This window comes from Platalea leucorodia, assembly GCF_965183815.1.
Source record: "Platalea leucorodia genome assembly, chromosome: 12".
In the NCBI taxonomy this organism is placed as follows: domain Eukaryota; kingdom Metazoa; phylum Chordata; class Aves; order Pelecaniformes; family Threskiornithidae; genus Platalea; species Platalea leucorodia.
The window spans coordinates 3,318,819-3,343,055 of NC_138834.1; the positions used below are offsets into that span (position 1 = coordinate 3,318,819).

At 44.2% G+C, this 24,237-nt stretch overlaps 2 protein-coding genes and 1 long non-coding RNA gene across 4 annotated transcripts; all 3 read right to left on the reverse strand.

Moving 5' to 3' along the window:
* Positions 1-24: 24 nt before the first annotated feature.
* Positions 25-9,347, reverse strand: LOC309596494 (E1A-binding protein p400-like; the record flags this gene model as incomplete). Its single annotated transcript, XM_082324778.1, has 11 exons — positions 25-56; positions 767-928; positions 2,029-2,198; positions 3,506-3,669; positions 4,683-4,869; positions 5,687-5,823; positions 5,914-6,088; positions 6,255-6,424; positions 7,919-8,055; positions 8,327-8,752; positions 9,311-9,347. 11 exons carry the CDS (start codon positions 9,345-9,347, stop codon positions 49-51), a joined length of 1,773 nt encoding a protein of 590 aa, XP_082180904.1. The 3' UTR covers positions 25-48.
* A 412-nt stretch (positions 9,348-9,759) lies between these two features.
* On the reverse strand, positions 9,760-11,786 carry LOC309596488. The gene is made up of 3 exons (XR_014229540.1): positions 11,582-11,786; positions 10,051-10,236; positions 9,760-9,826 (listed from the first exon to the last, which is right to left on the reverse strand). It is a non-coding gene; the product is annotated as an uncharacterized lncRNA (long non-coding RNA).
* Positions 11,787-14,401: 2,615 nt separating this feature from the next.
* PUS1 (pseudouridine synthase 1) lies at positions 14,402-22,956 on the reverse strand. 2 transcript variants are annotated; one of them, XM_082325118.1, is made up of 6 exons: positions 22,887-22,956; positions 22,083-22,307; positions 20,468-20,605; positions 19,669-19,771; positions 18,698-19,395; positions 14,402-16,284 (listed from the first exon to the last, which is right to left on the reverse strand). In XM_082325118.1, exons 2-6 carry the CDS (start codon positions 22,296-22,298, stop codon positions 16,234-16,236), a joined length of 1,206 nt encoding a protein of 401 aa, XP_082181244.1. In that variant the 5' UTR covers positions 22,299-22,307; positions 22,887-22,956; the 3' UTR covers positions 14,402-16,233. The 2 variants fall into 2 exon arrangements, with proteins under 2 accessions (XP_082181244.1, XP_082181243.1); XM_082325117.1 differs by lacking the exon at positions 22,887-22,956 and adding an exon at positions 22,680-22,823.
* Between the last annotated feature and the right edge of the window lie 1,281 nt (positions 22,957-24,237).

The window sequence follows — 24,237 nt, forward strand, 5'->3', positions numbered from 1 at the left end:
CCAGGTGTTCCTTTAGTTGTCTTTTTTCTTCTATGACACCCTTTAAATTCAAAATACTTTTCTGAATGTATTTTGACCAGAAAAAGCTTATGCAAAAAAGCAATTTATGCAAAAGAAAGTTGAAAATAAGGATAATTTAGTTAATGCGAGAGTTCTATAAATGGCTATGAAAAGAGAAGTGAGCAGGAGAAAAGATGACGATTAGAATAGTATTTGTGATACAAGGACAGATGTTAGGTTTGGTATTTTAATGAAAAATAAATCTGCTTTCCTACTCTATGTCTACTAGCAAAAATATAATGGGAATTTCAAACTACCATTGGAGAGTCCACTAGTACAGATGGATGAGATTAGTCAATTGCAATGTTCTACATGCTTTAAATATTAAAGCTTTGCTTATTTCAGCAAACAGATATGCACACACAAATCTTATAAACTATACATTGTTCATGATCAAGTACATACTCTATCATATAAAGAGTTAGCATAGTACCTGAGTTGGACACAAAAGTGTAGATACTGATATAGTTTTAGTACTCAAGTCATCCACTGTCACATCAATAAATTCATTTTTCCAGGAAAGCAGCAAGACAAGAAAAATATTTTAATGAAGAAAAATAATTTAATTTCACAGATACATGATATTACAATATGAGGATATTGTAGCTTCTAGAATTTTGATTTCTGAATAGTTAAAAAGAAAAAAGAAAAAAAAAGAGGGGGGAGGGGGAAGAAAAAACGTGAATTGTATCATGTAGCACCTTACCTTGATGCTTCAGAGGCTGTCTACCAATAAGCCGACAGAACTGACTGTAAGACAAAGTAAATGTCTTCCTTCTAAACTGTAATGTTACAGGCCTCTCTGGCTGAGCAATTGTCTCTTGTGCTCCAGCTGTGGAAGCCATTGGGCTGAGTACTATCTTGCTGGCTATTCAGAGAAGACAAAAAAGGTACAAGATTTAAAAATAAGAATTTCCTCACTGCACGCTGCAGGATTTGAATGCTTATCCCATGCATATAGTGTGCCCTATTTCCAACGAAGGGCAAGTTTACTCCAGACATAACTCTTGGGTTGCACTTAACTGCAAACAGACTAGGTCTCCCTCTAATACTGTGTATTCTTAAACTACACGTGAAATGTTCTTCCCCCCAGTACCCCGGTAGATTTATTTAAAAAAAAAGGATGATTTCCTAGGTACACTTTGACTGGTATTTCACATGGGTACTCATTTGATTTGACAACGTACAAACTTCGCAAGGGCTTCAAAAGTCTGCATGGGTATATTTTAAGCAACGTTTTTGGGGAAAACAACCACAGAATAAGAGATCTTTTCCTGCACAATTCATTTTTAGCAATGAAAGAAGGTCTTAGAACAGTTAAGATCACAAAAGAATAATTATCATATATAATTTTCAGTCTCCCTTCATACTGAATGCTTCCCATTCAACCATGCAAAAACTTATACTGTACCCAGCTGAAATCAACATGCAGAGAACTTAAAAATGGCCTGAAAAAGAATGTGCTTGAAATACTGCGCTACCAACCCAATCTTCTGAAAATGGTCTGTTCCAAAGGGCCGTATCATATAAAAAAGACCCAGTTAATAATGAGCTTTAGTAGTGGCTCAGCAAAGACCCAGAGAATGGGACGGTGACGATGCCTAAATCTGATCAGTCAGTTACGACTGACGTGTGCGAAAAGCTGCCTGACACCCTGCAGGGCAGGTCGGAAGGGAGAGTTTCATTAAGATGGTACACCTGCAGACCAACACAGCTGCCGGCAAAATTTCCAGTGTTTGCACAAGAGTATCCTTCTGTTTATACAAGACAGACGGAGAGATAATAAGGAATTTTGTTTTGATTTTGTGCGCGAATTCTTGTTAGAAAACTGCTAATGGAACTTGATGTTCAAATATGTAACGCACAAACGCATTCAGTACAACCTCATTTCTTCCCCAAATTCAAGCAATATTTAAAAAAAGCAGACAACAAACAAGAAAGCAATGGTTTATTACATGTACAACACACCTCTCCTACGCTGATTTTCTGAAAACATGGCAAGGGGTTGTCGTCTTTGTATTTTCTCATGATGATCTGCCATAACTGTTGCTGTGCCCACTGTCTGCTGCAGCGGAGACCTTGAGAAGTCTCTAGTCCTACCTTTGGGCTTCTGTCCATACTGCACGGGTGTAAATAACCTAAAAATTAACAAATCATCTTTCTACACATACAAAAAAACATACATGAGGAAGTTGTTAATCCCTTCTTCCTAATACAAAATCAAGTTAAAAAGCAAATAGTTATTTTTAGTCAGTAATCTGAGCTAGAAGAGGGACCCAGCTGCACAGCATACGGCAGGAGGGATTCTGCTTCTCTCAACACGCAGAAGAAACACAATATGCTGTAAAATGCAAGTACACCAAATGCTCCGAGGCTCCAGCCTTCTCTGAAAGATTACGTGGAGGGGTACAAGCATGACAGATCTCCCATATTCCTTAATCATCTTTGGACTCTGGAGACAGCAAGAGAACTCCCCAAAAGATGCTAATAAGGATCCAACTTCTTAATGGAGCAAAGTCTTAACTATGGCTAAGTGCAATATAAGTACCAAAAGCAGGGGATCTCTACTTCCATGCATCTTTAGGCAGTCTGGTTTTAAAAAACATACCGCAACTGTAAAAGCTGACTTCACAACAACTGTTTCGTGTATACTGCTTCAGGGAAACTAAAGATGTCTGAACGGTGAAAGAATGAGTTCTTTTTCTGCTTTACGTATATATTTTAGCTATTGCTTCTAATTATTAAATTTCATTAACTGGCAAAGCTACCTTGCGGCAGAACTGCCTAACAGAACTAGTGGACATCCTCCTTGTCACCCATTACAGCTGCATGTTACTCAAGCTGTCTTGGGCTTCAGTAACCATACTCTGCTCTTACCAGGTTAATTTATTGCAAAATGTTTAAGTCTACATTGCTCTACAGCAGAATTACGTTCGCTCCAAGACTCAGAAAGGAACCCTCCCAACCACTCTTCAGAGACAACAGTCAACAGCAAAAACAAAAGGTCAAAATTTAACAGAACACATTTTTTTCCTCTCCCCCCCCTCCAACCTCCACAAGATTTCTTTAAGTGGTTTGCAAGCACATCTTAGACTTAAAAGTAACTAGAAGGAGAAGATTTAATTATTCTGCTTAGGAAAGTCTACTACAGAAGTCACTTCCACTGTTTGATCAAAAACACAACAGACTTCAACTCTTGAGTTTGGCAGGAAAGATCACAACTGAGCCTTCGTAAATGAAAAGAACTATTAAGCGGTAAAAAGCAGTCTGCTTTCCCTCAGAAGACTGGCATACAGTCTTAAGCAGTGATCCGTTTGGAAACAAAAGACAGCAAGAAAAATAAATGCTTCTGAATGAACCCTCTTGGCCCTCACAAATATTACTCATTGCCACCTGTTACTTTAAATCAATCAATCAATCAGTCAGTCACTGGAACACCGCATACCTATTTGGTTTGAGCTTCACCAGCTCAAGTCTGGGTGACGAAGGAGAACAGTAGATCTCTTCAATAAGCTTCCTAGTTACCTTCAGTTTTGGCAGTATTTGTGCTTCGTAGCAAGTCATTTGGTTTTCCATCCCAATCACATCAAAGAGAGACCAGTCTGCATGCTTAAGTTATTAAAAAGAAAAAACAAACAACATAAAGAAACATTCTACTACCATTCAGTTGCAGTAAAAGAAAATAATAGTAGTAATAATACCACATTATCTGAGAATGATTAAAAAGCTCACAGCTGATGCCAGCATTAAACCAAAACGTGGAGGAACCAAGTGTCATGTGATTTTGCAGAGAGCAGCTGCCGTTACTTTAAAAGGTTTTAGCAACCCACACCATGGAAATAGAGCATTATGCTCATGTTACCAAGTCAAAAACAGGACAGCACCCTCAAATTACAAGCTCTGCAGTTAATTCAATGCTTGTAATTAAAACATTTGTCTTTGTAGAGCTGGCGCTCCAGGCTCATCCATTCCCACCTTGATACATTAACCCCACATCCTTCACAAGCCTCTGACACTCACCCTGTCCCCCCGCCCCAAAATCATTTTTCCAACAGGCTTAAAGGAGTAACTATTTGAATTTTCCAGGACATATAATGCTACTGTTTTAGTTTTTTCCAGTTTTTCTTAAGCCTAGTATTGCTGAGATCACTAGAAAAAAAACGGATTAAATCCCTTGCAGTATAACTTTGACAAACAGGCCATAGTTAAAACTAAACTGTGGAATCTGAGACAGCTTCTCATCTCCAGAGCCGTATGCAGCTTAACTATGCCCTTACTACTCCTCAGGACAGGTCAAGAATGGCACCTTTCCCTTGCTTCCAAGACCCATCAGTTTAGGTTAATTGGGAACTTTAAGCAAAACCAAAAAATGTTGCAAAATAGTCTGACCTTCTTTGACAAGGACAGCAAATTCCCAGCATACCTACTAAATTCAGTACTACCATAAAGTCAATGGTTATTATTTATAAGCTTAGCAGTTGCTTCTAAAAATAAACGAATTAGCAATTCAGATTTTGAAAGTTAATTGGAACCTGAATTATGTGTAAGAAATTTTATGTCCTAAGCCACCTGCTCTCCCAGTCAAATCAAGTCAAGCACAAGAGAATTACTTCCCCACTCACCTTCCAAAGATCCCATCCTAATGCCTTCAGCACTAGAGAAGCAGTTGTAAACTCCAGCCTGGCTAAGACACAGGAAGAACTTGGAAGCCGGGGACTTATCAGATCAGGATGATTACACACCCTTAGCAGCTGCGTCAGGATATGGAGGACACTGACAAAGTGCCCGCTTCTAAGACATTCTTGAGTTCTGTTATTTAAAATGAAAATATAATTTAAATTACCTTTAAAAACCAGTGCTTTTTAGGAGCTTAGGTCTTTCTGCACACTCAAATTGTTTTTCTGAATAAATCTGGTAACACCGAGTTATCAAACTTAGAAAAGTACGAGTTTAAAAATGCAGTCATCCATTCCTCCAGCTTCTCTTACATTCACACAAACTTTTAATAATTTATAGAATATATTCTGATTTTAAAACTCACATTATCATAAACCTGAATTTCTCAAACAGCCACTCTACTTCAAATGAAAATGACATCGGATAATATATGAAATATATATTGTCAATATTAAGTCCTTTTTTTTTTTAATGCCTGAATAAATACCGCTTTAAATTATCAAATTCAGTGGAAAATACAAACTAGACATATCAGAAAAGCAATGTAACGTATAACCTAGGATATCCAGTTCCTAAATAACTTAAGAAATAAATTTAGACAAAAACTGTGACACACGGTCAATTTTCTAAGTTATAAATATTTTGTCCCATATATATTTTGTCCCATAATCTGCAAAGACAGTTTATTTTTGCTTCTTTTCACCTTGTAAAACAACTAGAGCTAAATAAACAAACACAGAATGAAGAAAGGGCTGAATGCAATTACCACTAGGTGTAGAACATGATTAGCCTGCACAGCACTATGATTATGCCAATGTGTTTTAATATTTAGGTTTGCCCATGACTCACTCAGAAATAACACACTAGCAAACAAGCTCTTTTATTGTAACTGGAACGGTTCCTAACGTTAATGATGAACGAACAATTAAGAACTACTCAACAGACGTACCTTGGTTGAGACAAGATGTCATTATACATGGACTTCTGCCGATTAGAAAGACTACATGTAAGCACGTGCTCGTATTTCCTTGGTAACTGCTTCTCAACGTGAATTTTGGACCTCCGCAAAATAAATGACTGCACTACCTAAAAGAACACAAAACAATAATTTCCTAATTCGATTTTCTCAGAGAAAGAGATGCTAGTATTAAGACACTACCCTTAAGGGAGACGTACTCTCTGCAGTCTCACTGCAACTCTCTGGTAACGATCTTCATTCCCCTCCACAGATGCTACCTTCGTAAAATCCAGATAGGACTGGGAAATCCCTGGAATCAGGAAACAGGCAATGGCCCACAGATCTTTTAAAGCAGTAGGCAGAAGCGTATCCATCAAGAGTAAACGATGATGACTGTGAACAACAAAGATAACAATTAAGGTAAGATCTATTTCATAACTTAAATTACATCATAGCAAGAAAATTTAAAAAAAAAAATGCAATTATAAGTGCTGAAGTTATTTCAGAAAGTATCGGATAGACAAAAGCAAAAAGAAAAATTTGAATGAATGCTTCAGACCTCCGGAGATTGAATATTGCATCCCAGACCTTCTCTGTCAGATTATTACCGTTCTGCCTCTCATCTAAAACTAGGTACCTCCATTGTACTTTCACGAATGCGTCATAGTCTTTAAAGAATTGATCGCAGGAGGCAATACATACATGGAAGTTGTTCAGGTCAGTCCATTCCTGCAACATAAAAACACAAAAATCCTAAAGGCTTTTTTGATGGCTTTCACAGCAAGGATTATTGTTTCCTCTTCTGGGATTAAAATAGATTATCTTGCACATTGTCCCAGTGCAGTTCTTCAAAGCTTTCAAAATCCCAAAAAGGAAGAGAATGCTCAGTTTAACTCTCTGGTTGTGATGATTGAAACACCATATAAAATATCCTTAAGAGAAACTAGTTTTTTAAAGAAGAAAAAACTTTTCCTACAAAACACAGTAGACCAAGTTTCCTAGCCATCCAAAAACAATTGGCAGTGAAAAGCCACCTTTCCTTATACATTTTTAAATTGCTCCTTGAAGCATTTGGACATGTTTCAGAATACTTAAACTTCTTGTTACAGGTTATCAATACTATTCATCCTTAATGGATAAATTCTAATCTCTAAGATTCATATGTGTCAATCTTTAGGTAAATTCCACCCGGAAATATCAAAATTATTATGGACTTGATTGCAAAAGCTGTCAAACGTGTGAATCAACATCCTAATATTTACTTTCAAAAGGCAAATAAAAAATTAGAAACATGAGACACAAAATTGCAAGAATGAAAGGAAAAGTCACAGAACTAAAGGAATAAATATGCTCAAAGCTATGGCAGTTTTGTTAATTTTCTTCTGCTCAGGTAACAAGGCAAGAAAAAGTTACATTATTTTTATGGCCCAATTGTACAAACTTAAGAGAGAAGTGAAAAATTGCTAGTAAATCTAAGATGATACGAAGGACTCCAACACGGAAGGAATTGAAAAGTAACTGGAAAAGACACATCATCCCTAAAGGAGGGATAAAAGTTGTTATGTCATAAGAGCATTAATGGAGGAACCCAAGAAGTTCCTTCTAGCTATGGAAGTTGAAAATACAAAAATTAGAGGGGGGGGGGGGGGGGGGGGAAAGCAGCAGCATATTTTGCAAATAAGTTTAGGGAAGTCTTGAAGCCTGAACACACATATGTGGCTTCTAAGCTACAAAAAACACACCAAACTTCCTGTTGTTTCTTCTGGATTACACATCAATTTCTCATCCAAAAAATGGCTAAATTCAACACATTTTCTTAATAAAACTTCTGCAAATACTAAGATGAGGTACAAGTCACAGGAGCAAAGATGTGAGTTTCCCAATACAGAGATTAGGTACTAGTCAAAATTATCTGTGCCAAGGGACATCATGCCAGTAAGTACTGATAGGCAGTACTGAAGGCAGCCAGATATTGCTGGTCATCAAAGCAGATGTTACTGGTAAATATCAAACTCTGCTTATGAACTAGCATTCATGAAATGAGGAAATATCTTCGTTCTCCCAGTATGCCACATAACAAAAGAGAAAAGAACCAGGTTGCGACATCACTATACTGAAGTTTTTAACCACCATGGCATAACCGTGACTCAGGCTGATATTTTCGTTCTGGGTAATGCTTACGTTACCCAGCACATGTGTAGATGAAACACTGCTCTACAATACCTGTCTTTTTTCAAAAAGTTCTCCTGGGTTCCCAAGATACAGAAGACTTTTCAAAGCAGGACACCAGCATTTCAGTTCAATCTCCCACTTCGGCACATTGAAGTTTTGTGAAACAACAAGAATAGGACCCCAGTTACCTATAGAGATAAAAGCGACAGTATGACTGGAAATGAGTGCACGCCCCTTCAGGACTTACAAGAAAAGGCAACTGTGTATATACAAACAACATACACATGCACTACCAATGAAAGGAATTGCACATCCTTTTTTATAAAATTAATTCCAGGTACATTTCTTTAAATGATACATATTAAAAGCAATTCTTTTTTTCTCTTACTAAAAACACATTCACTAATGAACGGTTAAAAACATAGATTTATAAAATAAAAGATCTACAACATTTCATACCTTCATTACATGCCAGGTGCGCAAAAAAAGCAACAACTTGCACTGTTTTCCCAAGTCCAGCTTCATCAGCCAGAATGCCATTGAGATTCATCTTATACAGCTTTGCCAACCACTCCAGTCCAGTCTTCTGATAATCTCTAAGAGTGCCGCATAATAAGGACGGGGTATCACTTTTCACTGCTGTTGTGATTTGAGCACTGCCTTTGGGTAACAACGCTTCTGCAGCAGCAGCAATGCCCGCTGAATCTGCCAGGTATTTCTTTACAGTAGATGTGAGAAGATCTGGAAGCACCACTTCCTTCTGAAGGCTGTTCTTATTCAGAGAGTCTCTTATTTCTGCACAAAACAATAAAAATGGTGGTACTGCCGTATCTGAGAAGAATGATTCATTAACAGATTTGATGCCGTTTACAGCTAAGCCAGGGCCTAAAGAACACAAGAATTCTACACTATAAGAATAATGTAAAATCCAGGTTGTCAAACTTGACTACATAAACAAGGGCAAGCTGCAGTGGGACACAGGTGCACACATCATAGTTTTAGTGAATTCAGGCTCATGCATGGCCCCCAAGGGACATAAAACTAAACCCTGATACAAACAAGAGCTCGGCAACAAAAGGCCTTCACAGTGCATTCATCAAAGCTTTAGTAAGCCACAGGAAGTCTGTGAGCTCAAGAAAGGAGATACTTATGGCTCAAAACTAAGATCAAAATACTAGCTCCTAAACATTTATTTTGGTAAGCTTATACTAATACTAGCAGTACACAAAAGGAAAAAAAAAAGTCATGCAAAAAAAAGTCCTATGTTCTTATTACCTTTTTTTGAGATGTTCTGTGAGTTTAATACTTTCTTCTTCCTCTCTTCTAACTGTACTTGCAGCTTTAAATCTACCACCTAAAATGGAGAGATAGCGGGGCGGGGGGAAGAGCAGCAGAAAATGACAAACATGAACGCACTTAGCTTCAAATACAGCTATGAATTACTTAACGTTCCTTCAACAGTAAGACAGGCATCGGACATGGCTACAACGCAGAGCACTCAAAGAAAAGAATAGTGTGTACAAAACCGACCGTGAATAGAAGTCATCCACGTAATAAGTGAGAGCTTCCCAAGAATAACTCACATCAAAACTTAAACGCCCGCAGCAAGCCAGCTGCACTGACGAGGATTAGTGAAGCGCTCTCCATGACATATAAGGCCTGAAATTATTCACGCAACCATAACATGAGCTATCTTTACCAACAGATAATATTCACCACGTGGGCTGAGCAAAGCTCAGTTGTAAGACTCTCGCTGTTGTGGTCCAATAGGTTTTTATTCAGTATGTCTGTAGATTTTTTTTCTTGTTTCACATTTACCTGTTTAATGCTGGACCAGAAACGTTCAATTTCTCTAGCAGTAAAAGCAGCAACAGCCCTCCGTTGCTTCTCTTCTCTTTTCTTGCATGTTTCCTGATGAAGCATCATATCCTCGTGATGGCGAGCCACCCTTAAAATCAGCTGAATAAAACCATAAAATTATTTTAAGTTTTCACTCTGTTCTATCTAACAAGCACATTTCTAAAGAAAAAAAAAAATACAATCCCTTTAGTACTGCCCAAACTTTACAAACACAGTGGAGAGGCAAACCAAAACTCACACATCCTCAGCGATCACATCCTAACCATGAAAAGGCTGCCTATTCTTCCCCCCTTTTATGGTGGAAAATATCAAATTCACATTACTCTCTTGGCAGTTATCATCTTCCATCTTCTTTCCTGAACAAAATCAGTTGCCATCCACTGCATTTCTTCCAAAAGATAATCATGGTGTGATTTGTGCCGTGGGGCCTCTTGGAGTTTGGGCAGACGTTTCAGAGACCATAAACCTTCTTTCCTCAGTGCTGTTATTTGCTGCAGAATCTCATTTTCCTTCAAGTAAACATAATTAAACTTATGTTTCCTACTGCACAACACAAAAACAAGACAGAGATGCTGTGAAAAATGTCACATGAATAACCAATGGAAATGGTTACTCCGTCCTTGGAAACATTCTACACTGTTTGAAGTTGCACTTTATTAAAAGATAATGAACAACACATCATCTTGTGCAGATTTATGTCAAGTCTCTGAAGGACTTTGTGGTGCAGCGGTATTATGTAAAATCAGTAGAGAAATTTGGGATGCAGTGGTACTGAGTCTTTAGAATTTTATTTTTTCCTCCTAAAATATAGTACCTCCGTACCTCATCAGAAGAGCAGGGATGCTTCAGTGAGAATTTTCACAGAATTGAAATGCCCTGCCAAATGGCAGATGGACAGAATTCCCTAAAAATTTCATATACAAATACATTTAGTTTACAGCATTTTTATTAACACATGTAAGTGTCCTGCAACTGCTGGCCAGTAAGCACAAGCAGCACAAATTCTCATTGTGATTTCCCCCGCTTTGTTCTAAATATGCCGCATAAAATGTTAAAATAATTGATTCTATTTAAGTCTCCTTTTAGGATTTCATTAAGAGAACAAATTCTACTTTGCTAGAGAATCTGCCTGATTCCTTCTCATTCCTTTTCTTTCTTCAGAAAAAATCATATGGCACATCTACACCACCAATTAAAACCAAGAGCAAGATACAGCTATCTACAGCCCACTCAAAATTCAAATGAAGACGAAGTTTTATTGTAAAGAAAGATTTATACCCAGCTGTGCTATACAACAGCTATCTGAAGCAAATTATTAGTTCTTGGTAAAGTCTTTTGCAAAACCTACTACTATTTGCTCCTTTCTCCCCAGGCTGGAGTAATAAATTCTGCCATCCACAAAGTCTCAATACAAAACACAAAGGACAGCACTGCCAGGACACAGTGAGAGGTTAGCACGCTGTTCCCTCTTGCTGCACCTTGTAACTTACTTACCTGCAACCTTCCTCACACGTCTGAAATTTACTTTGAAGCATGAAATTAATTCAATTCAATGAAAATCCAGCACAAGAGTATTTAAACTGAGAGTTGGATAGCCATCGCAAATGACATAAATGAACAGATATGTTCTTCACAGAAGTAAAATTTCCAGAGAAAGTAGCGGTAAAGTGCCAAAAATTAATCTTGTCTAGACTTTCCTAATGAGACAGATGTTACCGCTCTGTTTCTGAGGATGCTGCCTTCTCAGTATTCAGACAGACTATTTAATGGTGCAGAATAGATGACAACAGCAATTACAGTACACAAAAACCAGCCATTCAAAGCCACATACAATATAATATGCAAATCTAATACCTGTTGCTGTACAGGAACTGGAGTTGGGGCCAAAAGCACGTGCTTCTTATCACAGCCTGCTGGTTGTACCTGCTGAAGAAAAGCTGGGTTCCTGCTGTGTGGAGCAGGTAAGGAACTACGCAAACTTGACAAGTTTGGCCCATTTTGCTGTTGGCTTTGCTCCTGGCTAATCTGTTGAGCCACTTGAGGAACAGGAGGCATTCCACCTGCAGAGAAACTTTTAAAAATTGCAATTTCAGTAACTAAAATAGTGGAATATCAAAAAGAACCAAAGAAAGTGGCAATACAGACTGTTACATAGTTGGCCAAATCAACTTTCTACCACACCACAATACAATTGCATACCTAAAAGCTATGAAAATGCAAATCAATCAGCATGCTAGTCTAGAGTGTACTTACTCACTCTTTAACCTGATAACACGAAGATCTTTTTAAACAACATCCTACAGAGAGGTGATAGCTAGGCAACCAATCTCCATCAGGGTATCAAATGACCGAAAAGGAAAAATTTCATGCAACAACATCAATTAAAGAAAACAACAAATTAGGCACAGAGGGTACAAATTTAAGCCCAATGCATGGAAAATGAGATGTGCAGCGCTCACTAAGATTCCTAGGATTTTCTCCAGAGGGTTTTTAAATCGTGTAATAATTGGTATTAGATATAATGTTACAATTACAGAAGATCTCATTAAAGCAATTATCTTTAATTACAAAGTTTAAGACTTACATTTGATCATAAACACTTTATCATAAATCATTAATATATATACTAGATGTACTAGCATTATTTTAAACACTTTTTTTAAACTGTTATCAAAACTAATTATGAGTCTCTATGCGAAGTACTATTTTGGAACTAAAATAAAGTTAACCTAATAAAGTATCTCATTATCAATGAAACGGTGCATTGGTCTACCCCTTCCAAAGCTCTACCCACATTTACCTTTGATTTCAGTTTTAAATCCTCTTTATTTTGCTATGATATGATTTTGATGGTCACAGAACTGCTTCCTGCCCAACTTTTACAAAGAGAGTTCATCTTAATGGTCACTGACCTTTTAACTGAATTTAACCACTTGAATTCTTTATCATCCCAGTAGCTTCATCCAGTTATTTCCAGCAGTCAGACAGAGAGGATTCCTGCAGTACATACTGAGCCTTGACTGGGTACACCTGTACTTCGAGGACGACGCAGGACAGTCGACGGGCGCTGCAGGCTCTCCCCAGCGCGACGGCCGACGCCGCAGCCCGCGTGCAGGCTGCGCGGGGCGGATGCCGTCACGCGCGGTCCCACGCTGGAGGCGATGGAAGCTGTGACAACGGGCTGAGCCTGGCGTCACTCGTGCAATTCCCAGATCTCTCGTTTCATAAAGCGCTGCCGTCTGAGGGGCAGAATGATTTATCCTGTAAGTACACGACAGCCACCTATGCCATTATACAAACCCAAGCGGGGTTTGAACGCCGCCTTGAAAACGTGGTAACGCCTGCAGCGCTACCGGCCAGGCTGTGAAGAGGCTTTAGCGCAAAGATAAAGTTATCTGAACGTACAAGGGCAACGCATCCAGCCCCCTCTGCTGCAAGATGCAGCAGGAGCCCGCCGGTGCCGAGCGGGGCTCCCGGCGGCCTCCCCGCCAGCAACCTCCCACCGCCCGCAATGCAGCGCCCGCCGCTGCACGGCCCCGGGCCGACCCGCACCCCGGCACCGGGGCTGCGGGACCCGAGGGAGGAAGGCGGCAGTTTACTTCACGCCCTCCACCTTCTAGGAAAGAGGGAAAACAGACCCTAACGCCCAGCGCGGCAGCCCTGGCGCGGCGCCGAGGCGGGGGGCGCTCCCTCAGCTGCCTCAGAGCGCCCGCGCCACCGCGACCTCTCCGCCGCCCCTCGCCCCTCTCTCACACCAGCCACCCGGTGCCCCGCTCCCCCGCCCCGCCCCCGCCCCAGCACACACCCGGGCCCCGCCGGGCGCCCACCTCTGACCCGCCGTGGTGTGGCGGTCCCCCGCCCCGCCCCCGCCCCGCACACACCTGGGCCGCCGGGCACCGCCGGGCCCCGCCGGGCGGAGCCGCCCGCCGCGCCGCGCTCCCCGGGCCACAGCGACCGCGGCGCCCCCTGGCGGCCGCGCACGGCGGCAGCCGCCCCTCGCCCCGCCCTCTCCGCCGGCCCCGCCCCCTCCGCCGGCCCCTGAGCGCTACCATCGCCCTCTCACCTGGGGGGGGCGCCCCGCCCGCCGGTCCCACCGGCAAGGGGGGGGGGGGCAGCCAAGCTCGGCGCATGCGCGAAGCCGGGGCGACGGCGTTGGGCCCGCTCCTCGACGGCGGCCTCAGGTGAAATTGGGGCAGCGGCCGAGTCTCAATTAAATCCGTTAGAATACAGCCCTGCCCCTCAGGCGGCTCGCAGGCCGCACCCGGGAACGCCACGCACGGGCACCAGGGGCTGCCCGGGCTCCGGCCTGGAACGGGCCCGTTGCCGGCCGCCTGCAGCCTGGGCCTGGGCCTGGCCCCGGGGGGCTGCCCCTACAGCGGCCTCTGCCCGCCACAGCGGCCTCCTGCCCCCAGCACGGCGCTCCGTCTTTGTTTTCTGCCCCAGAACACAGCTTAGCCTTGCACCCTTTCACAGAGTCCGTTTTAGAATTTAAACCACCTCTGTACGCTTTATTTTTTTACTCAGCTCCTGCAGTGAAACAGGAGCTGAAATACCAAATTAATAATCCCCATAAAACAAAACAGCATGCAGACCAAGAGGTAAGAAATAACCTTTTTTTATTATTATTATTTTGTTTTCTCCAAAGGCTATAAATACAAATTCCCATTGATTTCAACCGAGATACATGTCAGTTTTGGGGCCTTTATTATAAGCAAATAAAGGTTGGGTTTTTTTCCAGATTGAAAGGGACAGAAAGATAAGAGCTTTGGCTAGAAGACTAATGCAGATTAGGTGAATAGTATGAACCAGCAAGGGCTATAAATGAAAATCTAGGTAGAGTCCCCCTCCAGAACACTTTTACACACTTGCTGTGATAAAATAGAGCAAGGCCTTCACGGTCAAATAAAAAGCAGTAATTAAAACCCAGCTAAAATAAACAAAGCAAATCCCTTTTTAAGGGACAGCTGCGCTCTGGCAAAAAAACACTAATTCCAGAAGGAGCCATAAAATTAGAGGCTTTGGCCAGAAACCACCAATTGAAGGAGCAAAGAGTTCACCCCTCATATTCAATAACCACCACAGTACAAAGCAAGTCTCCATACAGACCCAGCTAGGGAAGCGTTATCAAGCGCTCATACTAATACCCAAATGCTTGCAGAGTCTTGTCCTACCCCTTCCAGAAGTGTTCTACCGGCAGGGAGGGCAGGAAGGCTGCTGCCTTTACTTGTTTTTTTTCTTCCACCAGCTCCACGGAGAGTTGGAAACAAGAACCAGAAGTCAAAGCACAGTTGGGGAAAGGAGAGCAAGAACTCCAGAGTATGCAGATCCCCAAAACACAGAAAATTAAAATCGATTCCCAAAGGAAGACAGTCCTCAGACATGTGCTTCCTGCATCATTGCACACATTCCTCTGTTCCGAGCAGCTTGATGGGAATTAAGAGTTCACACACACAAAGTGAAGGCAGACTTGATTAAAGCCCAGAGGAAGTCAGCACCATTCCTTTCACGCACGCTAAATTGATTCAATCCCGAATCTAGCAGATGGCCAGATAGTTTCCACTAAAACCAGAAACACTAAACCAGCAGCAACACATTTAGCGATCCACCACAGGCAACGCTAGAACCTTCATGGCTGCACACTTTGAACTGCAGTCCTAACAATTTACGTCTTCTCCTCACGTCTCAACTACAGGTCTGTGAAACGACACCTCAGGCAGTAAAGGCCCAATTACACGCGTAGCTGCCGATCTATGTTCTTGAGTCTGCCCAAGCATACGGGCAATACTGGGAAGAGGACAGGTCCCAAATAAAAGGTCTTGTCTTGAAATATGTGGTTCAGTCCACGTCCCAAAGTTAAGACCTCTCACTGAGTAAGGAATCATTTCTTTTAGACTTGCAAAGCTTGAGGAAACACAGAAAGTTTGTTTCAATACCAAAAGAATTCACAGCAGTCAGCATGATAATGAGTTCCTAACCCATGCATGTTATTCCACAGGAAAGTCACGGATGACATGGAAAATAAAAGCTTAATGGTGTTTAGAGATCGGGTTAAGTAAAGGTGAAGAAAATAATAATAATAAAAAAAAAGTTCATGGAGACATAACTTCATAATAATAATCAAAAAAAGTATATTAAAATGATTTGCCCCATCTTTATGTAGAGATTATACATATTTAAAATACTACTTTCCAGGTAAACATATAATAAAAACATTATTCAAATAGCAATTAAGATATCCTGCATTACAAGATTCTTTTAGAAAGCTTATTTTACATTACACTATTTTCAAGTATACCAGTCAGGTGAGTCAGTCAGTGGTATAAAAAGGCTCCTTTACTTTTTCTACTGCACTGTTTTCCCCACCCAGTTTCTCCTGGGCATCCAGTTCTTGTTCTGCAAGCGCACAAACCCCTGCTTTACTGGATTCTTGGATTTAGAAAGGCCACTTTTTTGTAGACAAAGGGAATTGCAAGCAGGAAGGGTCCCACGTCCAGCCGCTTACTGGCTCAGTCGGAATCGTCATCACAACCGTCGCTGCCTTCGAGATCGCTGCTGTTCTGTACGGTAAAATAGAGAACGGTTTGTCAGTATTTCATTTACATCTAGAGGCTGACCTAAATCAAAGACATTGACTTTAAACTTCTCCAAAAGTATAAGAAAGCAGGGCTAGATCCCAACTTCATGTCTTCGACCCATCTATTGTAACAAACTTCTGTGATGGTGAACAACGCTTCTTGTAGCAAAAAAATTGTACATTACACCCAACAGCAGAAGAAATTTCTTCTCATTTACATTTACAACTGCATGATTACAACCTACGGTATGTGGGAAACATAAACTGGGGTAATAGCATGAAATATTGTTTAAAACAAATGCAGGTGAGACAAGTTAAACAAGTGCTTTTTTCATGCGAGTCCCTCAAAAGTTAAGTTTGTTACATTGTCTAAAGCCAGATTTGAGAATTTTGTTTGTCTGCTGCAGAGAATTTATGCCCAAACTGTATTAGAGATATGCAAGGACTCACTAATACTTGTTTAAAAATGAAGTCAGTTGTGCAGAGTAGCATTAGGGAAATACTACAAACGTTAGCAACTTACAAGGAAACTGAAGTCTGAGTTCTTAACTGGGAGCCACTCCTTCAGGAGTAAGTCAATACGGTGCGATACAATTGGGGGGGGTTACATAATTTTTTGAAGCAAGTATTTTGACTGATATGATTGGCATAAAAGGATTTTATAAAGAAAGGTTAACATGACAATACGCCTATAGTTACTCCTTTTTTTCCTCACCACCACTTGCTGAAAACACATAAACCCCCAAATCCCGTGAATTTAACGTTGACAATTTAATATCCTACTACAAAACAAATTCCGAGAGGCTTAGACAGTTTCCTTCGTAACAGCAAGCACGGCTCATTGAAGTGCAAACAGCCTGCAAAATCTCAAAGGACTCTGTCATATCATCCCTTATTTATCCTTCTCCAGACAGCCTGTGCTAACTATGATGCCAAAACTGTATTTGGTAGAGTTTATCTAAAGCAAGCAGACCTGCCTCCTGCTAGCAATGAATCACTGATTTTGAACCCGGCAGCAGTAAGTCCTGTCAGCATTATCATCAAGACCCCTGAGCCAGGTAAGGACTCTCTGCACCACGCGGGGTCTTTGGGTCCCATTTAACCAAACTAATGTGGCATTTGTCATAACCTCCTGTCACAAATGTCCTCACACAGCACTACACTTCAGAAAAACAATTACCACAAGTATAAAAATAACCCTGAGAAATTTCTGGTATCTTGCTTGTACTATTCAGCGAGGCAGTAAATTTTATTTTGTACGTTGAAACTCTTTCTCATACTGAAACAAAAAATAGCAGAGACGGGATTAAACCTAACATTCTTCAGAGCAGGATCATTATCTACGCAAAATAAAGCTAATTTTAAAGACTCCATTAAGTGAAAAAAGGTCATTATTTTCTTCTGAGTTGCACTACACAGAATTTTTAGCACTGCCCATCATTCGTCCTTCAAGGATTTGCCAGCCCTGTGACCAAGAAAACTTGAATTACAGAACTGCAAGGTATCTTTAGTTCATCAAGTGCAACCCCCCACTCGAGCAGGGCCTGCGTCAAAGTTAGATCAGGTTTATCAGGGACTTGTCCAATCAAGCACTGTTGTATTTTAAGTCACTCCAGTGGTTGTCGATTTAAAGAAATACTTCATGAGTCTGACTCAAGATTCCCCATGTGGTTTCCAACCTACTTCTAGCACGTCCCAAACATCTTTCTACTCTTTTCTTGTGAGGCTATTCTACATCTCAACCAGAAAAAAAAATTCTTTAACTTAAAACCAAAATTTTCTTTTGGTTAAAAATGTATTCTACACCTTTGTTTTACTGCAATTTACAGCTGACAGCAGTTCCTGCTGTCAGAAATCAGGTTTCTCAATATCCCATTTTACTCAGTTGCTCTGATGACCCATTTTGAGCTTATGGCAGATTTACTTTAAAAAGCTGATCCTAAATTTCCCCGATTCCAAACCTTATCTAGTGAACAGGGCATTGCACAAAATGAGAATTAGCCCAAAATCAGCGAATACAAAGAGCAAGCAGGTATTTGAAGGGAAATTGTCAACCTGAAAACTAGTCTCTCAAACAGCTTCACAATAGCAAAGGCTGGTAATATGTCCACAATTTCTGTTGCCAGTTTATGATTCTAGAAATTGGCCTGTGCTTTAAAGCATTCCTTCCTCCCTCCCTCAACTGCCCCATGCAAAACCCTGCAAAAATAACACTTCATACAGTTCATTCCGCTGTCATCAAGTGCACAAAGACGGAAAAAAGATAATAAACATTTCATACTCCAGATGACTGTCATCTTCCGTGGCATATTCATGGAAAACAAAAATGTTACTAAGGGAAGAGCTACCTCAACCTGACAGCTTCCATTTGATAAAATAATGGCTTCAGTCATTACCTTTGAATTTTTGTTGTTAGCTTGCATCCCAACGGCAGAAGAGCTGAAGTCATGAATGGAGAGGGTGTTTAGCCAGTTCACCATGGACTTCTCTTCCCTTTCTGTGTTGATAATGGTAGGATAGATATACTGCTCTTTGAAAACAGCAATCTTCTCCTCCTCCTCTGTCCACTCCAGTGGCTCATGCAGCCCATCATTTCCAAAACGCCTGTTGTACTTTTCGAAGTGTACTCTTTCCAAGACCAGCCCAAGTCCTGGAGCTTTGGGGACGTCTACTTTCTCCTCTCCCCAGCTGAGCTCTAGGATAGACTCGGCAGCATAACCTTTCACAATAGCGATCACCAGCCCAATCATCTTCCTTATCTGGTGCATCATGAAACTCTGACCTTTCACTTTGATCACCGCAAATTCTACGTTTTCCCTCACGAACGGCTCTCCGCAGTACATCTCCATTATGTACCGCTTGGCGCTGGGGTCCCTGGGTCCCTTCTGGGATGTGAAGTTGTGGAAGTTGTGAGTTCCTTTATAGCACGCAAGCAGTTTGTTGACTCTTTCAAGGGTCTCTCTGTCCAGTCGGTAAACCTCTTCTTGCACATCCTGGTCTTTGTGGGCAAAGGCAAATGTCGGCAGCATGTAAGAGTAGGTTCTGGCATCACATTTGTTCTTGGAGTTGAATCCCCCAGTGACTCTCTTCAGACCTTATTTTAAAAGTGACATTAGGTTTTTGAATCAGTAGGTTACAATCTGATTGTGATCTCGCTCCTACCAACAAGGATATTTTTTAACTAAAATACAATCAAAAGATAGAAAGGTTTATTTTAGAGGACCCTAATTTCAAACTAACAGAAACATACGGATTCATGTTAAAACTAAACCGCTTACGAGTAAAATTATAACCGTAAGGGAGAGACCTTCTGCAGGAGAAAGCTCCTCTTTGAAAACATTTTCTCTGCCCATTCCAGTATCCTTACCCAGAATTCTGATGTGAGAAGGAAGATGGTTATTGATCTTTTCTAAGATGTCATCTATTAGCCTGACCTTTAGCGACACAATCTGTCCAGCTGCAGACACACCCTATAAAAACCGTAAAACACACAAACACGTAATTATGTACCTTGGAAGCTCTGGGATAGCGCTTGCAGAATTGAAATAGCTGAAGAACAAGTTTATTCCTTTTTCTCACTGGTCATTTCAGGCTGAAGCGAGGCAAAGGCAAGGCCACAGGCAGAAACGCAAGTCAGTACTCCTGGAAGACCCGCTGCATGGCTATACAGCGCCTTAGCAATCTTAGACAGCAGAACACTGTGCTCCCTTCCATGACATCTCCCTGTATCTGACTGCTATTAAGTAAAGCACCAACTGAAAAGGAATGACTTGTACATAAGATCAGCCAGGAACTCCAGCTCGGACTTAAAACCCCGCTGTGGCAGGCTTAAAACCAACTGAGATGCAGCTAAACTCTCAAGCACCGCATCAACCAGGCAGCAACAACCCTGAGGAGCAGCAGCAGGCTGGGAGGCTGAAGCACATGAACGCAACAGAAGCACAAAGTTTAGGTAGGAAGCACCAGCTTTACAAACACCATCTAATCAATACCCTGCGCTTTCTAAATATTTGCTTGTACTTAAGTTTAGTAGTGGATGAAAGGAGATGTTTCAAGCAACATTCACTGTGAATAGTATTTGCTATTGGATCTCACCCTAGACATCGCTTTACCAGTCAATCCCAGTACACCAGAGTTTATGAGAGCACAGGCCCTAACCAACGTACCTTATCTGTTCGAGCACACCGCTGAAAAGACATTTTCTTCATATCTTCCCCATGGTTTTCTGGGATGCAGCCTGACTGAACAAGGGCAGATACTAAGTCGTCTTCAATTGTCTTGAACTGTGAAGATCCCACGTTTCTCTAAAAGAGGATATATAGCAAAAATAAGAAATAGAACAAATAGTAATAATTAGATAACTGAAGACGGTAACTGAAAAATTTTGTTAATCGAGCATTGTTGTGATATTCTTTAAAAGTCTTCCCTTCACAGCCCTAAAAGCACTGCCATTCTCTAACAAAACTATCCTTTACCAGAGAGTGTTAATAAAACTTCCACATTCCAATTTACCTTTTACTTGTTATTGCAAGTAAAGGATAATTTCTAATTTCACTGTGCAATACTTCTGCAATGGAGTTTTTTGACGATTCTTTCAACTGCATGAAACAGCACCAATGAACCACTATTCCAGTGCCTGCAAGTTAACAGCTGCTGCTCCAAACCCAGCCTCTGCAAACTCTGCTTCTAGAAATTAGACGGGGTTCTTTTCCTCAGTTCACCGGAGCTGTTGTGTAACGCAGACTGTGGTTTTCTCCAGCGACTCCTGCACTCAGCTCACAGATGAGCTGTAACAGAAATGCGCAGCTCCACTTGCGTGTAAGGCTTCAAAGCGCACACCCTCGATGCGCACCATTCAATTACGCGAGCAGTAAAGCTGACGGGCACTTACACGGACGCGCCCACGAGCGTAAGGTTTACTGCTGTTGAACAAATCTACTTTGTTGCATAAACACGAGAGACCCTTCCCTGTGTACAATCTTATCAGTTATCCCGTGGAGCTTTTAAAGCATGCCTCACGAGTGTGCAGGGAGCTTGCAGTATGCTGAAAGGAGCAGCAGATGGAGCAAACTCATTCTCTCGCTGCCAATACCGTGTGCCACACGGCCCTCCCTGCACGGGCAGGGCTGGTGCTGCCGCAAAGCAACATCCCTTTTCTTCCACATGCAGACATCGAAGTCTTGCAACGCTTTTCCTGTTTCTAAACTGCTACAAGCCACCCCACTGGAGTGCACCAGAAAAAGGAGAATTTAAAACGTCTTCAAGTACAGACAATCTTTTTAGAAGTACAAGAGACGGCAACACAGATGCAAATTTGTTTCACTCAAATAGGCAGCTCAGTTCTCCGGAATCTGTGTGTAGTGAGACAGCTTGAGGTCTAACCTAGAAGAAACTTAGCCCGACTGCTTTGAAATGTAAAGCTTCACCAGCAGCTGGAGCACCGGTCAGAAGGGGATCACCAGACACCCTTCAGGTGTTGACAGAACTGCAGTGCCTGTGCTTTCAGTCTCCTCAAGAGCCTTGTCTGCAGCAGCTTTGCAAGATCTTCTGCTGATGCTCTATAGTAAAGGCAGACTCACCAGAATCACCAAATATCGGAGATGTACCACTGACTTGTTTTATTCAAGTTACTACTGAGCCATTTGAATCCTGGCACGCACTGTTCCTGCCCCAGCTTTTCAAGCTGCAACTGCTTCCCGACTCAGTCAGTACAACTCCAGCTATAAACCCAACAGACTTCAAAAAAAAAAGCAGGTCGCGTTGTTTTGCCAAACCACATACTTGCATCCCATGGTAGCCTTTCCCTGAATACGCCATCAACAACACAATCTTCCTTTTGGGTGACTTTTTATTCTGATCCTCCGCATCTTCCTCATCCGCATTTCTCTTCAACCTTTTATTTTGATGTCCATTTTCTTCCAGCCTTTCAACCACCTCGCTGCTGCTGTTCAGTCTCTTCGTCTGGCTGGCAACCGCTGCCCTCAAATCCTCAGCCATTGTCAGAACCTGCAAGGGACAGGACAGCAGACGGGGCTCAGTGAGAAACGGAGGCAAGAGGCGACAGCTCCATCCCCCGGAGCAGCAGAGGGGGCACCCGGGGCTGGGTAACAAGCCGCAGGCTGGAAGGGCGCCCAGCCCCGCTCCCCCCCGGGCCGCGTCACCCCTCCCCCGGGCCGTGCCACCCCCGCCGGCTGCCACCACGCTGCGGGAGAAGGGCGCAGGGCCCGCACAGCCCGGCCCGCACGGCGGCCCCGAGCCCGCAGCCCGGCGGGCCGTGCCGGGAAGCCCGGCAGGGTGAGGAGCGGCCGAGCCGAGGCGGTTCCCCCACCCGGCCACCCCCAGGCGAGCGGCAGGGCGCGGCGCCCCGGCGGTACGTACGCTGCGCGCCCGGCGCCAGGGCCCGCCGCACGCCGCGCTTCCCGGGGCGGAGAGGCCGCAGCTCACCACCCTCAGCCCCCACCGCAGCCGCAGCATCGTCCCCGAGCGCCAGGCCGCGACGGGCAGCTCCGCCGGGCGGGAGAGGCCCCGGCCCCGGCCCCGGCCCCGGCCCCGCCGCCACCTCCCGCCGCCGCCGCCGCCACTTACGCGGGCGCTGCGGAGCGACGCCACCGCGCGGCCGCCGCGCGAGGGAGCCACGTGCCGCCCTACGGCGGCCGCGCGGGGACACGGCGGGGCGGGGCGGCGCTGAGGGGGCGGCGCTGAGGGGGCGGTGCTAAGGGGGGCGGTGCTGAGGGGGCGGGGCTGAGGGGGCGGTGCCGAGAGGGCGGGGCTGAGGGGGGCGGTGCTGAGGGGGCGGGGCTGAGGGGGGCGGGGCTGAGGGGGCGGGGCTGAGGGGGCGGGGCTGAGGGGGCGGGGCTGAGGGGGGGCGGGGCTGAGGGGGGCGGCGCTGAGGGGGCGGCGCTGAGGGGGCGGCGCTGAGGGGGCGGCGCTGAGGGGGGCGGCCCGGGCCGGGGCCGGGGCCGGGGTCCGGGAGCCCCGGGCGGGGCGCTGGGCCCGCGGGAGCCCAGCTCGGGGAGCCCAGCTCGGGGAGCCCCCGCGGCGGCCCGGGCTCCGGCCGGCCTCGCTGCGCGGGGGAGAAGATCCCCGCCTCGGGGCGTCCGCAGGGCCGCGGGCGGGGCAGAGCGTTCGTGCAAGGGCGGGACCGAGCCCGCCCCCCCAGCGCCGCACCCCCCCGTCGGCCCCTGGCGGCGGCGCCGGCGCTTCCCGGAGCGCCGGGCCGGGGCGCGCCGTGGGCAGGGCCGGGCAGGGCCGGCAGCGCGGTGCGGGGCTGCAGAGCCGGCCCGCGGCCCCGCCGCCTCCTGCCTTCGCAGTCACTTCGTTTTGCAGCAACGGTTTTGGTTTGGGGTTTTTTTTTTTATGTTTTGCAGCAAACTAAAAGTTTGCTGCGGGGGCATTCCCCCTGCTCGGTCCCACCCGCCGCACGCAGGCTCTGCGGAGCCAACACATGCGAAAAGCCTGCCAAGTTATTAAATCAAGCAACAGCGGGGGAAAAGGCAAACTAACAAATACATTCCTGCGGTAAATGTGAGCTGGCTGAGTAAACCAGTCCACTTTTCCCTTGCAAACCCACCTGGGGAAACCGGCACTGCCCACACCGGGAGGACAGGAGGGAAACGCTGCACAGGACACAGGGGTCCGCCACGGAGAGCCGACGGCGGCCCTTCCCGGAGGGGCCCGACACCGGGCCCCCCTCCCACCCAGCTCCTGCGTGTGCCGGTGCCGAGCCCAGCGCCTACGGATCCGCGTCCCCTCGGGTTTCCCCCCCAAGCAGCTTCCTCAAGCAGCCGCCGTGCTCACGTCCTCTGCAACAGGTCTGGTCTGCAGCGCTGCGCTTAGCGGGACAGCTGGGCGCAACAGGCACCCTTATCAGGCACCAGCCCGCGCCGCCCGGAAAGCCAACCGCACCGGGAAATGGCTTGGTGATGCTACGAGCTGC

Coding starts and splice junctions, on each gene's coding strand:
- PUS1 (XM_082325117.1), bottom strand. CDS start 22,775: ATGCTGCGGCTGCGGTGGGGGCTGAGGGTGGTGAGCTGCGGCCTCTCC. Junction 22,308..22,679: donor CCTGGCGCCGGGCGCGCAGC/GTACGTACCGCC, acceptor TGTCCCTTGCAG/GTTCTGACAATGGCTGAGGA. Junction 19,772..20,467: donor GGTGTGCTCGAACAGATAAG/GTACGTTGGTTA, acceptor CGGTTTTTATAG/GGTGTGTCTGCAGCTGGACA.